Source organism: Nicotiana attenuata, unplaced genomic scaffold (assembly GCF_001879085.1).
Source record: "Nicotiana attenuata strain UT unplaced genomic scaffold, NIATTr2, whole genome shotgun sequence".
Taxonomy (NCBI): Eukaryota; Viridiplantae; Streptophyta; class Magnoliopsida; order Solanales; family Solanaceae; genus Nicotiana; species Nicotiana attenuata.
This window is the reverse complement of record NW_017670265.1, coordinates 403,746-420,763: the sequence shown is the minus strand read 5'-3', so window position 1 is coordinate 420,763 and position 17,018 is coordinate 403,746. Positions and strand designations below refer to the sequence as shown.

Sequence of the window (17,018 nt, the reverse complement as noted above, 5' to 3'; positions counted from 1 at the left end):
TTCGATAATCCTTCATCTCTATCGACTGAGATTCTCACCGACCAAAGCAAGGGTGGAGAACAGGGTAAAATTCCACAGATTGTAGAGGTCTCAGGGGTTAGTGTTGATCAACCTTCAACTATTCATGCTCCTGAGTTTGTGGTAACCATGGAGTCTCTAGAGGAAGAGGTCGTCGCAAACATATTGGTCGTATCTGCAGATGGAATAGTGCATGAGGTAATCTCTGGTGTGCATAAATCTCAGAGGAATGAGACACAGGGGTCAGTGGAAGAAGGAGTTGTGGTGCTTTTTGAAAGCTCTGCACCAGCAGATACTACTGGGACTTCTCGTGAAGGACCTGATCCCTCTCCAGAGGAAAAAGATCAAGGATCCTCCCCCCAGGTCAGTTTTGCCCCTGCTCCCTCTCCACACTTTGCTGTTGAGCCCTTGGAAATCTTGGTTCCCGAGATGAGGTCAAGTGATGAGGAAGATCAAGATAATATTGCTCTGGATGCTTTTATTGTCAAGAGAAGGGCAATACTCACTCCTGAGTCTTCTACTAAGCGACCTACTACTAGGTTGCAAGCAAAACTTATGAGTCTGCTCTACAAAAGAGCAAAAGGAGCAGTAAGAAGAAAAAGAAGAGGCTGGTGAAAAATGGAGAAGTGGTATGTGACAAGGACATTCCTGTGGTGGAAGTTAATGAGGAAGCAACAGATGAAAGAAGTAGTGAGTGACCAGTCATTATCTAATGAGGATGTGGAAAAGGAAAATCGAATGTGAAGTCTGGAAAGAGAAAGGTGGAAACTGTGACGGAACCTGATTTGCTAAGAGAATGAAGGGTGAGAGTCTGTGTGCTACAGAACGATTGAGGCACCAAAAGGTCTTGTGGGGTCGCACTTTTGACCCAACAATTTCTGACATGGCCGGCATGAACAAGTAATAGAGATGGTCGAGTTTCAGAAGTGGGGGCATCTGTTCACAATGGATGCGCCCAAGGTCTATGAGGATGAGGTCCAAAGCTTCTATGCCACTTCTTTCCTGTTGACAATGACCATATTTGTGCTTTAGTTAATGGGTGGATATTGTGTCTGATGTTGCTCTGCTTGGGGATATTCTTAAAGTCCATGCTGATGGTAAGTCTTCTGTGAAGGATGTGTGTGGATCAAACTTCAAAAATGCTATTGTAAAGGAAGGTGCAAACCAGAAGGGGGAATGAGTTCACAAGAAAGCCTTGCTCCCTGTTTATCAGTTATTGTTCGAGAGGAGGTCTATTACTTCCAAATCTGACTTGTATCTGATGGAGGAACTGGATGGATTTACAGCGGTAAACCTGCCTGCCATCATGATTGAGCATATGCAGAAGGTGGCGACTTTCAAGGATGGAAACCATGGTCTTCCATATGGGTTTCTTCTTACGCACGTTTTTAAGTTCTTCAAAGTGATACTGGGACATTGCAAAGTAGGGACCAAGAAGCAGACCTTCTCTCAAACAACTTTGGAGGAATGTGAGTGTATCAAAAAGAATGGAGAGGTAGGCAGTACTTCGACAATCTCTCAGCTCATCAATGCTCAAAACAGTGCAACTGAGGAGATTCGAAAGTTGAAGGCAAGGAACGCTATCCTGGAAGCTCAGCAGGCCCAAGGGGCCCCAGGGTCAAATGAGGAGATAGCTCGTCTAACCAAAGAAAATGCTGATCTCAGGGCACAAGTAGAGAACCCAAAGAAGAAACTGCTCACCGAGCAAATGTCGGCGAATGCCCGAATAGATCTAGTTCTCAACACCCTTGTTGCAGCTTCCAAGCCCTCTCCTCCTAGTGTCCCCTAGGCAGCCCTTTCAGTGACCAGTTTCTGGATTTTCTGTTTTTGTTTTGATGACTATGACAGTTGTTTTTATTTCTTTTTGTGATGTGGATGGGATGCACCTGTATTGCTCCCGTTGAAAACAGTCCAATCTTTGCCTTTGCTGTATAGCAAAGGCATATATTTTATCAAAAACTATCTTCTTTTGCTATTTAATGCTTATGTTTCTCTATTTCTCTTTTCTATCATGTTGTGTGCACATATGTGGCATGAGTTAGCTAGGCTAGACTTCTTTATGCTGATTGCTTGCTTGTGTATTTTTAATGATGCCAAAAGGGGGAAGTATAATTGAACTGAAACATGGATCTGATTAAGGGGGAAGCATAGAGTCAGGGGGAACTTGTGAAGTTCCTGTTGCTTCATCTGGTTAATTTTGCTCTAAACGTGGGTTATCAATTTCTAAGTTTGTCATCATCAAAAAGGGAGAAATTGATGGGTTTCCAATGTCTTAGCTTTATGTTTTGATGATCTAACAAACTTACTGTCAAAGAACCAGATAAGGAACCTGAACACTTGGTACACATCGCAAATCAACGGACTCCGGCTAATGTGAACTGCTACAATTTCAGAAGATAGAGAATCACCACAGGGACCTGATACCCTTGTGTTTCCGTGACAGCAGTACAAAGTCAACTGTGTACAGCTGGAAAGTGACTGCCTGCACTGTACACAGAAACAGTGCAGCACAATTCTACAGTCACTTGTCCTTTGACTAACCAAGTGATTACATCATTCAAGTGATGTCATCCAAGTTGTATTAACTAGTGTATTACAACAAAACATCACTTGAACACTTGAGAATCAACATGAGCATTCAAGCACTCCAACCGTTCACAGATCAAGCATTCAATTCTCAAGTGCATCAAGAACAAAGTTTAACACTACTACGGACCAGTTCCTAAATCTAGTATCTTGTTGTCCTTAGTTGAGTTGTAACTTTGTAATTGTTCTTCATTGTAATTTCTAATTTGCTTATCTAGAAGCGTTGCTTAGTAACCCCTTGTAAAACCATAAACCCTTAGTGTTTGTGTCGTGATTAGAGTTAGTCATGAGTTGAAGTCTTTATAATAGGTGTATTGCAAAATGGCTTGTAACATGTGTATTACAAGTTAGCGAGGGATTAAGAGTTTTTCTAGATTGCATAGGTTGTAATTTAAAAATTGCTCCTAGTAAAGTTGAAATCCCACCAGTGTAGGTCGTGGTTTTTTATCCCCTTGAGCATGGATTTTTCCATGTAAAAACTCATTGTTTATTTACTTACTGTTTTATTAGCTTCTCATGGAAACTCACAGAGGACCTGGTGTGTATATAATTTGGTGGACTCATATAAACTATCATTATTTTTGTAAACCAATATTTTATTCCAAAGCCAAAAACCCTTGTACACTGGTTTCAAGTTTCAACCTTTTCTTCTTCGGCGATTGAACGGCGAAATTGCTTCTCTCAATTTTCTCCGGTGAAATTGTAGTTCTCGTCTCATGTTTACAAGTTAATTTTGCATCCTTTATTTGTCTGATTTGTTTTACTAATAAATTTTGAAGGGCAAGAAGGAAGAAATAAGATTTGGCCAAATATGGACATGAAGGAACCAAAGATGGATTTTAAGTCGATCCTGAAGGAGGTCGAATATCTGGGTAAGTAGTAGGTCTTACTTCGACTTGACCAAAACCTAAGTTCATGTGTATTTTACCTTTGTAGAGCATGTTTCTAACATCCTATTGATCCTTTAAAATTGTAAACTGGCTGACATTTTCTTTTTTGATTTGTTAAAGTAAAACATTCAATTGGTTTTTGTATATTCTCTTGTTTAAGATTGAAACTTTAAGTGCACTTGGCTGAGTTTTATGCGCATATGATAGCGTCTTGCATGAATTATTATGCTAATGTAGGTCAGTCATTTAATTATACACGTCTACCGGGCATGAGGTTGGGGAGGAATTGAATGGTAGAAAGTGTTTGCGAGAGTCTAGACCTTCTGAAATGTGATAAAATTCTCTAACTAGTGAATGCCTGCAAATTTTGAGGAGGATATTTAGGGTAGAGGAATAATGAGCTGAGGTCAAGGCTGGTACAATTTAGCTTTTTTTTTCTCTCCACGAGAACATTATCCTTGAGTAGCGACGTGAAGGAGCTTAATACAAACATCTCAGAACCCAATTCCTTTAGGACTGACCCCAACGCTCAGTGATAAATGTCTTTTCTTAATCTGGTTACCAGCCATATGAAGCAATTTTTACATTCCTTTACCCGAGATGATGGTAACTACTTTGTTTATGGATAGAGTGCCATCCACTTTTTCTTGGCATAGAGGTAGTGCTCGAGCCATTTTCTTTAATCCATAAAAGCAATCATATCTGTCAAAACATCATGTTCATTTGGACGGGGGAAACTCAAATGCATGACAAAAGATACAAGAAAAGGACAGTGATGCTGCCAAGTTAGGGAGGTATAAACTATAAGAGCTAACAGTCAATACATTGGATCAATCATTACAATAAATATGCCAAAAGAGATAATCAACTCTGATTCATGTGAGTCAATTGTTTTTGCACAAGTGTAGACTACAACGGACTCTTTGTTTGATGATCCATTGAAGCTGGGGGTTCATGACACCTAGCTGTCTAGATGAAAACTGGAATGTGAAAGAGATTTCTAAACACGTAAAAGTGAAAGTTGGCAAGTTAATCAGGCTGACCAGCTATTGTTTATTTGTTTTTGGCTGTGGGTGACTGGGTGAGGATTCATCAGTGCGCTTGAAGTTGGGCGGTGGGTAGGTCATATGGGGTAGACTCATGTTTGTTAAGGTGAGGTAGAAGCAGGCAGTGGCTGCTGCTATCATAAGTGGCCAATGGGGTACAAGATAGTGGTTCTCAGTTTCTTATCATAGAAAGATAATGGTTCTCAGTTATCTACCGGCTTTTGTGACATTTTTCTTGATTTAATCTTGGGTTTCCTCAGTAATCTAGAGTGTAAATTATTTGACCAATGTGATAGCTTAGAACCATCATTAGAAAAAAAGTCTATTTTGTTCTCTTTGACCGAAGTGTTATGTTGGCATAATCAGGGTCATGTCACAGTTGACACAACTCTAGAGTAGACACATTTCATGCATCTTAACTCCATGGCAGGGTGACATGTTCGAGAAATTATTAGTACTGCTGAGATTCTTACTTTGTCCCAATAAAAAAGAGCTACATGAGAGATAATTTTCAGAGGAGAGGAAAAGGAGAGAAAGAGAGAGAATGTGAATATTCCCATTAATGAGATAACTTAGTGGTGAAAAGTAAAAGCTACCTTAGTACTTCTTATTTACAGCAAAAATTATCTTTTAATCAACAAATTAACTAACTATTAAGTAGCTTTCCTACTCTAATTCATTGGTGACATTATTTACATCGAAGCTTTTAGTTATTCCTTTTCTGTACGTTTCAACATCTTAACGCATGGTAATACAAGTGGACAGTGCAATATAAACAATCATTGTTACTGAAGAAAGAAATGCTGTGATTCTAGATTGTGACTATTGATAACACTGATTCACTGGCTGTGTATTGCTTTTATCGTTACAACCCATGGTCTTTATCTCATCATAGATACGATCAACTGTTCGAATGTTTAAAACCCAAACCATTCATTGAACCAGAAATTTGAGAAGAGCAAAAAATCATTGGTTTAATTATCAGGTTGATCACACAATCAAAATAATGCATAATAAACATCTCATACATTGCAACTGTAAGTTTTATCCTTCAAATACAAAGCAACTGAAGTTGTACGTATTTACATATCGGAGGAAGAATGATATCCACCATCTTATATAAAGAAGGTAGCCCATGTAACTTAGTCGGCGAAGGTTCCTATACACCGTAGTATTGAATATAGTATTCTTTCATTTTCTTCAGTCTTCCTTGGTTTATATTACATCCGGTTAGGCATTAAAACTTATATCCATCATAATTCTTTCCAGTGCCAACACATTTGTTCTTCACTTCTTCTTGTGACTTTGACAGCTTCACTACCCAGGTCTCTGTTTAGACAGCTATAGCCCATAGGAGTACCTTACCAAAATTAAAATGCAACAGATTCATCACTTTTAGATTTCCAGTTGAACTGGATGTACTTGATTAGTATCGTTGAATATAGTAGTTTTTCTAGCATAGAGTTTTCTAAGCATGACTAAACTGGAGACTTGGCTGTTTGACTTTTATACTAGTCCTATCCGGGTGTCAACATTCTGCTGATGGGAGGAGCTTTCGTAAAATATGGTAATCTTTACTTTGTAATTTACTTGGTTGTCTAAGAGGGATGAGAATCGAGCTCCGTAGCTTTCACTTCATCACATACCGACCCTTTTCATGTATGGCATGTTGTATATGTATTTTAGTTGATGTTAATTGGGATGCTGTCTTATGAGAACAGATTTATTGCTTGATTATTTTCTTGGATAGGTTGGCACTGACTAGGTTCTCTATCCTATTCGCAGGCTCCGCACATATGACATGGAAAGAGAAAAAGGAGTTGGAGAACAAGAAAATAGTTTCGCTTGGTGGGAAGGTGAGGCACAGCCTTTATGAAGAATAACATTGGCTATAGTAATATTCTCTGCAATTTTTGTTGATAAATGCTGTAATATTTTCTGCATCTGTTAATAATATTCCTGGTAATTGCGGCAGCCTCAGAAGAAACAGAGGTTACCACTTAGTGTTGCACGAGTAATGATGAAGAAACAGAAGGAAAGGGAGGAGAAAATACAAGAAGAGGTTGAAAACTCTGCTTTCTTCCAAGTTTGCTCACTCAAAGGTCCTTTAGCATAAGTTGCTAACTTATTTGTCTTACAGAATTTGATACTTGGACGATTTGGGGGAAACAATGGTAGCAGTTCAAGAAAAGCAGCGGGAAGGCGCAGACCTGAGGATAGGGTACTGAAGTCAACTGAAGGTCACTTCAGAAATGGGGTGCTTGATGTTAAGGACTTATTAAAACCTTCTGCACCGAAAGCACCGAAAGCATTCGATGCAGAGCAGTCTTTTGCTAGTAAAGGGAAGAAGAAAAAGGGTGGTAAAAAGAACAAGGGCAAGAAGAAAAAGGGTCCTGGTAAGAAGCGCCATTAAACATGGGATAAATGGCGAGACCTCCTTGTTTTCTTTGTATTTTTAAGCTTTAGATTCCAGTGTAGTAGATTATATCTCTAATATGTTAAAATTTTGTTGTAGTCTCCTGAATTTTCTGTGTTCTGATGATGAGTATAGTAATGCTTAATGGATGAACACTTTTTTGGTGGAAGAGAAAGTGAGCATTAACTGACATCCCTTGTATGTGTTTTATCGAGCAATACGATGTCAATTGGTCAATTCATCTTTGGAGTAAGCGTGATTTTGCTCTAAGTTAGTGTTTTCACTTTCTTCGTCTTTGGAGTAAGCGTGATTTTGCTCCAAGTTCAGCGTTTTCACTTTCTTTTGGTTGAATATTTGATTTGTTACTATTCTGCTTCTACTCTCTTGTGAGAGAATGCTGCTGTATTTAGAAACTGGCAAATTGGTAGAAATTATGTTACTGCAGACACAACTAGTTGAAGATACTCAAAATAACGGTGAAATTTGGCGGTAATGTAGTCTTAGAGTAACAGATGAGGTGTGTGCTGTTTTTCAAACTTTTGAGTTCATTACTTTTTGACAAGTACATTTTTCAACAGTGAACAATATACATGTCTTATTAGATTCTGATTACTGCAGCGCCAATAGTTGACTCCAACCAAAAAAGTGCTTATGAAAAGAGTATTTTTTGCTATCCAGAAACTTACTCTAGAAGGCTATGAATTTTCTAAATATTCACGGCAATTGGAAGTGAGTTGGATATATCTTTTGTTGTTGTAATTTTCAAACTTCACATTGTTCAATCATTTGGAGAAGAAGTGGATTATATTCACATACACTCTTCAATTGGTCATTAGGTCAGTGTATGTTTAGTCTTTAAAAAAAGGAGTTGCAATAAGCTCCGGTTGTGCTTCTCTCATTTACAACTTGTTTGGACGGTTGTTATGTGTCGTTTCAAAGTGTATCAAATAGTATTGTATTGTATTATACTTTATCACTTTGATGTATATAATGTCTGGATAAATTGTATTGTTTGCCGTCGTTTCATGATATCATGTACCAACAACATGAAAAACAAACTCGCAATATTTGTAAAGAAAAAGTAAGGTACGTGATGATATTATTATATAAAAAGGTATGGTAAATGATAAAATAAGATTATGTAATAATAAAAAAGGGCAAGATAAGAGAAAAAAATAAGATAATGACGCGATAACACCAAATCGGTCATTCCATAAAGTGATACTTTTCGTCGTTACATAACGGAGTTAACGACATCAATAATATTTAATTACAATCAAAACAAACATTGTATTTGAAGTAACAATACGATATAATACAACATTCAACATGTAACAACCATCCAAACAAAGCTGTTAGTACTTGTCTTCTAGAATTAAAATTTTCAGTTTAAAAAGAAAAGTTTCCAAGGATATTGTTGAATAAATTGGTGCATAAGCTACCAAGCAAAAATGTCCAAATTTACCGATATATTTTTTACTATGGTTTAAAATTGTCTTTCATTATATTTTTGGTTGAAAATTTTGTTAGGAGTCAAGATTAAAACAAATTTTTTGCTAAAATTAGATCCAAAGTATGACCAAATTTGTTCAATTTTAAATAGTACAAAAGTAAATTTGACCATCTCTTAATTAAAAAAAAAAGTGGTTTACAAATTGTGTGTAATGTTACAAGTTGGAATACCGCTGCAGCAGCACCAATGGCAAGGTTAATCCGAAACATTTTCTTTCACTCTTCCACCATTCCGCCACCGGTATCGCCGCCGCTCAAATTCCACCACCTCCGCCGTATCCACGCCGGCAACAGCTTATCCGCTTCTGCTTCAGTTCACAGTAAACCTCGGAAAAACAAAGTAAAAAAGGTGGAAAAGACCAGTAATAGTAGCGTAATTAACAACAACAAGCTTTCACAAGTGAAGCGGAGGACTCGGTCGGAGAAAGAGCTAGATGAGGAGACCTTCCTGAAGCACTATGGAAATGACAACTCTGCCCCCCATGTCCCTGTCTTGCTCGGCGAAGTTTTGGATGTTTTCGCCTCCGTTACTCTCCGTTCCTTCCTTGATTGTACTCTCGGTGCCGCCGGCCATTCCTCTGCTGTTAGTACTTTCCTGCTTCTACACTTGTACTTCATTCTATATTTTTTGTCCTTTTTGAAACGAGATAATTTCTTATTTGCAATCTTTTTAATTTCTAGATATTTAGCTTGTATGGTAAATAAGTAAAATTAAGTCATATCATGTTAAATATACCTCGTTACGTTCGTGTTGTTTCATGGAACATAACTTTGAAATGACTTTGTTGTTTCAATGTAAATGTACTTTGTGTTTGTGTTAACTATATAATTTGGACAATGTAACAAGCAGGTACAATTTGGTTACTTGCCTGATTTATTTTGAGGTAGTGATTCTATTATGTCAAATTTCATGTATATACAGATAATTCAGGCTCATTCCGAAATGCAAGTATATGTTGGGCTTGATGTCGATCCCATTGCATATCAAATTGCTCAATCTCAGCTGAAGGGTATCCTACATAAGGACTCTTGTGACACGGCTTCTGCCTTGAGAGTGCATACCTTTTTGAAAAATTTTAAGGACGTCAAGTCCGTGCTTAGTGAAGTTGCAGACGACCAGCTAGCTTGTGGTGTTGATGGGATCATGATGGACTTGGGTATGTCATCTATGCAGGTCTGCTCTCGAATTACATCTTAGAGACCATTGCAAAACTTAAACCTTTTTTTGCCTGATAAATGTTGTTTTTCCGAGCTCTGTTTCCTAGCTTTCTGCTTCCTGTGCCTCAACGTGTCAATCTTCTTCTTTGTGTATGAATTGGCTGTAAATGAGAAAAAAAGACTTAATTAACATTAAGTTCTCAGAACCCTAAGAGTTACCATTCCTGGCTAAAGTTGTTTTTGCATTTGATTTGAACTTGTTGAAGAGACAATTAAATAAATAGAAGTCCATTCTCTCTAACTGCTTAGCTTTTAGATGAGATTGTTACACACTTCAACATGGTAGCAGAGCAGGCAGAGGTCCTCGGTTCAAGTCTCACCGCCACCATTATAAAAATCAAATTTTCATGTGCATGGCCAACGGAAAAAATGAAGCTCGCATGTGAGAGGGGCGTGTCGAAGAGACAATTAAATAAATAAAAGTGTGTTTTCTCTAATTTAGACCAGATGATTACACACTTCAACAGAACTGATTATTCATGTCATGGTTGGTTCAGTGAATGAGATTTCTTCTAGTTAACCATCTGACGAGCTCAATGTGTATATGATATTTCTGCTCGTGCTTTGTCAATTCTAGTATAGTTTATGATATCGTCCCACAGAGATTGGTTAATCTATGCTACAGACTTGTAATATTTTACTACTAATTGAGAGAATCAAATTGGTGAAAAGTTGGTTTTAAAATTATAAATTGCTGGAACTAAAACAAATAACTTTAGGAAGATTTATATTTAAGAATAGTTGAGAATCATTGAATTCACCTGGTAATATTATCATAATAAAATCTCAATTTTTATATATATTTCTCTAAAGAATAATTGCTTGTTGCTAATACAATTATATTTGCTCATTAAGAAATAACCAATTAATAACACTACGTGAGGTTATGTAAATTAATTGAATCAAAACTAGTGACGATTAAAACGAAATATTTTTCTTGCTTGAATTGTGCTATAAGGTAGTGCCCGAACCATCTGAGCCTCGCTTCCCTCATCTTGTCATCAATGGGAGCCATGCGCACATTCTCTCGAATTTCATCATTCTTAATCTTATCCATCCTAGTATGCCCGTACATCCACCTCAACATCTTCATTTCTGCTACTTTTATCTTGTGGATATATGAGTTCTTAACAGGCCAACACTCAGTACCATACATCATGGCCGGTCTTACACCGCTCTAAAAAACTTATCTTTGATATCGGTGGCACTCTCTTGTCACACAGGACTCCAGATGCTAACCTCCACTTCATCTGTCCACCCCAATACGGTGTGTGACATCCTCGTCGATCTTGACACCCCCTGGATAACCGACCCAAGGTACTTGAAACCGCCTCTACTTGGGATGACCTGTGATTCAAGCCTCACATCCACGCCCGCTTCCCTTGGCTCGGCGCTGAACTTGCACTCTAGGTATTCCGTCTTAGTCCTGCTCAGCTTGAAACCGTTAGACTCGAGGGCTTGTCTCCAAACGTCCAGCCTCTCGTTAACAACGACTCGCGTCTCATCAATCAGAACAATGTCGTCGGCGAATAACATACACCATGGCACCTCCCCTTGGATATGGTGTGTTAGTGCGTCCAGCACAGGGCGAATAAGAACGGGCTGAGCACAGAACCTTGGTGTAACCCCATAACAACCGGAAAATGCTCTGAGTCGCCTCCTGCTGTCCTAACCTGAGTCTTAGCTCACATACATGTCTTTAATCGCCCTAATGTAGGCAACTGGCACACCTTTTACCTCCAAGCATCTCCAGAGAACCTCTCTAGGAACCTTGTCATACGCTTTCTCCAGATCATTAAACACTATGTGCAGATCCTTCTTCCTCTCCCTGTACTGTTCCACCAACCTCCTAATAAGGTGGATACCTTCCGTAGTGGAACGACCCGGCATGAACCAGAACTGGTTGTCGGATATAGACACCATCCTCTTAACCCTCACATCGACCACCATCTTTCAAACTTTCATGGTATGACTCAGTAATTTGATACCCCTATATCTGTTACAACTCTGGATATCACCTTTGTTCTTATACAACGGAACCACCGTACTCCACTTCCACTCATCCGGCATCCTTTTCGTCCTAAAAATAACATTAAACAGCCCAGTCAGCCACTCCAAGCCTGCTCTTCCAACACACCGCCAAAAATTCAATCGGAATCTCGTCTGGCCGGGTCGCTCTGTCGCTACTCATCTTAGGCATAGCTCCCACGACCTCCTCAACCTTGATAGGCCTACAGTACCCAAAGTCGCGGTGACTCTCGGAATGCTCCAATTCACCTAGCACAATATCCCGATCCCCTTCTTCATTTAGAAGTTTATGAAAGTAAATCTGCCATCTCCTCTTAATCTGGGCCTCTCCCATCAATACTCTACCGTCCTCGTCTTTGATGCACCTCACTTTGGTCTGAGCTTATTTTTGGGACTTTTTTCAAGTGATTGGTGGTGTTTTAAGGAAGCATAGAAATGAAAAAAGTAAGAGACAAGAGAAAAATGAGTGGCTAGAGATTGAATTGGATATTGGAAGATTCCCATGGAGTTAATTATATTTAAGGAAGTATAAAAATGCTTATTGCTAATACAATTATATTTTTCTCACTAAGAAATAACCAATTAATAACACTCCGTGAGGTTATGTAAACTAATTGAATCTAAACTAGTGACGATTAAACGAAATATTTTTATTGCTTGAATTGTGCTAAAAGTAGTAAAAATTTTGTGAGAATATTTTTACTATAAATCAATAATCTTGCCTACAACAATTCCTCCTTGAGAATTAAAACTGAGGCAAGCAAGATTACGACCCCTAAAAAATAGTTTGCTAAAAATTACTTTCCCTCTGTTATTTATTCATTAGTTATTATATATTAATTGTGCTCTATGAGAACTATAAAATTAATATAAGAATAACTTTGAGATAAAATATGTAGACATGATAATAGATTAATTAAGAACTATCATTCCTACACAGTATGAAATGTACATAGAAAGTTTCAAGCCGAGAATGTAATAAAACTGAGATAGTATTATAAAATATATCAAACTTCATCAACTATCCCAACAGAAAGAAATTACTCCATTATGGAGTATGAAAAGTTAAATTGGATTTTAAAAGACTAGAAATATTTAAAAGATTAAGGAAATAATTTTTACTACAAGAAAAACACAAAGTAGAGACCAAGACTAGTTCTTGTGTCTTGCAAAAGATTGGATATATGTTTTACATTGCGAGCTTGCTATTTATAGGAAAAGATGGCGCTTTGTTACTTCCTACTTAGGCCAAAGTAAGGTTATTTGGCATCGGTGAGATTACTTTGGTGAAAGTAGCTTCTTTCTTTCATTTCCCACATCTCATATTGGCAACTTGACGTCTTCTCTACTCTATGGATGAACATATTTTGACCAATATGGGATATTGGCAAAAGTGACTATCTTTCTCTCCATTTGACTTCTAGCTTTATCTTCCTTTTTCTTTTTCATATATTCTTCCTGCAAGATTTGTCAAAACAAGACGAGAATAAAATATAATTTATTCATGTTTTATTTCAAAATCTTATTTTTTTAATATGAAATTACATGTATAATCTATATCCATCACCATCTGTTGGAGTAATATTTGGAGACTATCAGGATTCTGATTTCTGATTATATTATCATATCTTGAATTTATTCCATATTTTATTCAGGTAAATGATGCTGAAAGAGGGTTTAGCGTGCTGAAGAATGGACCTCTTGACATGAGAATGAATCCAAAGGTAATTTATTTCCAGATTCTATGTGAAATTTGACACTCTTCTTATTTCTCTAGCTCTGATGCTAGTTTATGCTCAGTTCGCTAGCATTAGTGTTAGTATGATATCTTTTATTCATAGATGACTATTTACTACCTAGAGTTTGACTGCATTCTTGGCGATCTTGCTGTTATTCCTACTTGTTGCAATTACCTTTTCTTTTTCGGTCTTTCTCTAGCCGAGGGTCTATCAGAAACAACCTCTATCCCTTCCAGGGGTAGGGTAAGGCTGCGTACATCTTACCCTCCCCAGACCCCACTTGTGAGAAACTACTGGGCTTGTTGTTGTTGTTGTTGCTGTTGTTGATGTTGTTGTTGATACTAGTTTATGCTGCATTGCATATTCGTTCATGCTTCAAAAAAATTATATATTTACTCTTTTCATGCTTCAAAAAAATTATATATTTACTCTTTGGAGAACTATGTTGATTTTGTGATTATATTCCTCTGGTTTAGTGGATGGTTAAATTCTACGGGATTCATGTTTGCTCTTTGGTAAACTATGCTGAATTTGAGATTGTATTCCTCTGGTTTAATGGGTGAAAATTTGTACAACAGACATACACAAAACATCATCTACGGTAGTATTTGTCGTTCTTCCTTGTAATTGTAACTGTTAAGTATATCTGCTTGTAGTTGGTATAATAATTTGGTGTGGTTTTCTTTGGGGAACTTGTTGGGATAATCAGTCATCGCGATCACATCCTATTTGAGTCTTCATTGTTGACATCACTATTTGTTTGACGTCAAGATGTCTACTTCAGTAGACATTTCTCCCTCCTATACTCTCTATACAGAGTTCATAGATGTGGAAAAGATGGTTCATGGATTTTTCCTTGATTAACTGACACAGGACTGTGACAGGCAACTCTGAAAGCTGAAGACATATTGAATTCTTGGCCAGCTGATGAATTAGGACGAGTTCTACGAGAATATGGAGAAGAAAGCAATTGGTACTCTCTTCAAAACAGAATTGTTAAGGCTCGTGTACATGGAGGGTTACATTCTACCAGTGAGCTGGTAGACCTTATTCAGAATTCGACTTCTAGGACTAAAGGTGATTATCTCTTCCAGGTGTCCTTGTCTCTATTCATAACTTAACTTTGTCTGTGGAATTTTATGAATTTCTTAACCATTACAAACGAGGTTTGGTGTGCTAGGCACTTTTTCATACTTAATAATCTCTGCACATGCTTGTCTATGGAAATGTGATTATACTTTGGTTCCTTGCTTAAGCAGGAAGGCAAGGTTGGATTAAGACAGCAACTAGAGTTTTTCAGGCTTTACGAATAGCTGTTAATGATGAACTCAAGACACTGGATGATTCCATCCATGCTTGTTTTGAGTCTCTCAGTTCTGGTGGAAGGCTTGCCGTAATTTCATTCCACAGTTTGGAGGACAGAATAGTAAAACAGGCATTTCTCAATATTATGAACAGCAGTGAAGTTGCTGGAGGTGGAGTTGAAGATGAAGAAGGGAAGTGCTTGCGTGAGTTGAGGAAAATTAATCTTGATACTGTTAAAGAAGAAGCATGGATAAAACAGGTGATACAAGGACAGAATGGAACTATCCTTACAAAGAGACCCATAACACCATCTGAAAAGGAGGAGGCATTAAATCCTCGCAGTCGGAGTGCTAAACTAAGAGTGATCCAAAAAGCCTGAAGAAAGGTGGATGTCATAGACGTGCGCGTAGCGGACCTTGAGGAGATTTTCTGCTCTCGAAGATGAGGAGCTCTACCAATTGTTTCAACATCTAAAGTTAAGTAACCACAGCTTATTCTTGATTGGACTTATTCATCAGGCATAATTGTCCTCTCAAGGAAGTCCCCATCTCTTCTGGGGACTTATCATACAATTTAATGATTCAACAATTGGCTATCACATTCGAATCAGCTTATCATCACATTTTTCCATCATTGTGTATCAAGAAACCGTTGCCAACTGTCAGCTAAGACCGGAAATAAAGCGTGAAGGTTCGCTTGATGTCCTACATCCACAACAATCTCTCCATAGGCTACTGCTGATGCCCAAACTGCATATTTATTGTATAGGGGACTTATGACTGAGGAAAGGTATTTTTTCTACCTAATGTAACACGTCGAGGGATTTGACTATCATTTCAAGTTCTTAAAATATAACTCCTAGTAGCTTAATTTATCCCAAGGGTTTGAGTATTTGAAATCCATGTTGTTGATATGCAATTTCATAGCATGAGGATCTTGATCTATGCTTTACTTGAAGCAAGTGCCTCAGTGCAAGCTTTGTATATTCATAGCATGAGGCTCTTGATATATTCTCACTTTAATTGGTGATTCTTAAAGTTACTTTGTTTGGTTTGATGCAAACAACTAGTGTGGATTGGGCACATTTCACACTCCAAAAGATACCTCCACTGTCGTTAGTTCACTTCATTAATGATGTTAAACAGCAAAAGCATGTCATGTTTATTAGACAATAATTTTACGGTTACTTTTTATATTTCCCAGAATTTATTTATCTTTCTCCTTTCAATTTACTTTAATTTTTTTTTTTACCAATTTCAGAAATAATGCAAATCTACATTTCGCTTTTAAACGTTAACTTTTCATAATTATAGAATAGCTAATACTAGAGGTCGTTTGGTAATGATGGATGAATAAATATAATCTTTGGATAAAAATCTAGCACCGCACTTATCCTTTGTTTGGTTACATAGCTCCCAAGATTAAAAAGTAAAATGGTAATCCCGTGATAAGTTATTCCAGAATAAAACATGAAAATTGACAATCTCAAGATTAATGCAATATAATCTCAGGATAATGAAATAATTCCAACATAATTAATTCCAATATAATTAATCAAAGCATAACTAATCTCAACATAACTTGTTTTCAAACCAAACGGCCCCTAATTATACTAGTAACCAAGGTGTTCTTTTCTTTTTAAAAAAAAAAAAAATCTTAAAGTAGCAATATATTGATATATAGACTACTTTTTTTTTTATCATAAAGTAGCCAAGGTATTCATTTGAAGAAACTTGTAAAATAGACAATTTCGATGTGGGGGAAATGTTTTCTTTTTCCAATATTTGGATACATCTGCTTCCAAATTTCAATACTAAAAAATTTCTTTCCTCGTATGATGGTAAAAAATTCAATGTTAATAAATATTGTTAAAATGTTCACGAAATAACAAAAATTCCCACTTTTCTGTAAAATTTATATTGCTGTTGTAAACATAATAATAATGTCTATAAATAAAACTACCGTGTCTATTTTTTCGGTAGCGTTTAAACTAGTAGTTTATTTATACTTTTAGAATTCTTGGTTTTTCCCGAGTTGAGACAGAGTCTAAATAGGATTCTTTTTAAGGAAAAAAAAGAAGAAGACAATAACGTTATTAATTACGTAAAGAGCAAGTATATAAAAAAGAGAAGACAACCAACATAAGAACTAGTTCTTCTCCGTTCCTTCTTCTTTCAGGTTTCGGCTCAGGTATCTAATTTGTTCAGGTTTAGAATTCCCCATACCCCAAAAGGGGGGGGGGGGGTTTCGGGTTCATACC

General features: G+C 37.2%; 2 protein-coding genes across 3 annotated transcripts; both read left to right on the top strand.

The window, feature by feature from the left end:
- Positions 1–3,184: 3,184 nt before the first annotated feature.
- Positions 3,185–7,197, top strand: LOC109236947. 2 transcript variants are annotated; one of them, XM_019403186.1, is made up of 5 exons: positions 3,185–3,298; positions 3,384–3,476; positions 6,326–6,396; positions 6,516–6,602; positions 6,681–7,197. In XM_019403186.1, exons 2-5 carry the CDS (start codon positions 3,416–3,418, stop codon positions 6,951–6,953), a joined length of 492 nt encoding a protein of 163 aa, XP_019258731.1. In that variant the 5' UTR covers positions 3,185–3,298; positions 3,384–3,415; the 3' UTR covers positions 6,954–7,197. The 2 variants fall into 2 exon arrangements, with proteins under 2 accessions (XP_019258731.1, XP_019258732.1); XM_019403187.1 differs by having other exon boundaries at positions 3,185–3,306; positions 6,681–7,151.
- A 1,400-nt stretch (positions 7,198–8,597) lies between these two features.
- Positions 8,598–15,795, top strand: LOC109236946 (ribosomal RNA small subunit methyltransferase H). Its single transcript, XM_019403184.1, has 5 exons — positions 8,598–9,051; positions 9,391–9,642; positions 13,370–13,438; positions 14,338–14,530; positions 14,713–15,795. The coding sequence occupies exons 1-5, from the start codon at positions 8,656–8,658 to the stop codon at positions 15,135–15,137; spliced, it is 1,335 nt and encodes a 444-aa protein (XP_019258729.1). The 5' UTR covers positions 8,598–8,655; the 3' UTR covers positions 15,138–15,795.
- The last annotated feature ends 1,223 nt before the right edge of the window (positions 15,796–17,018 follow it).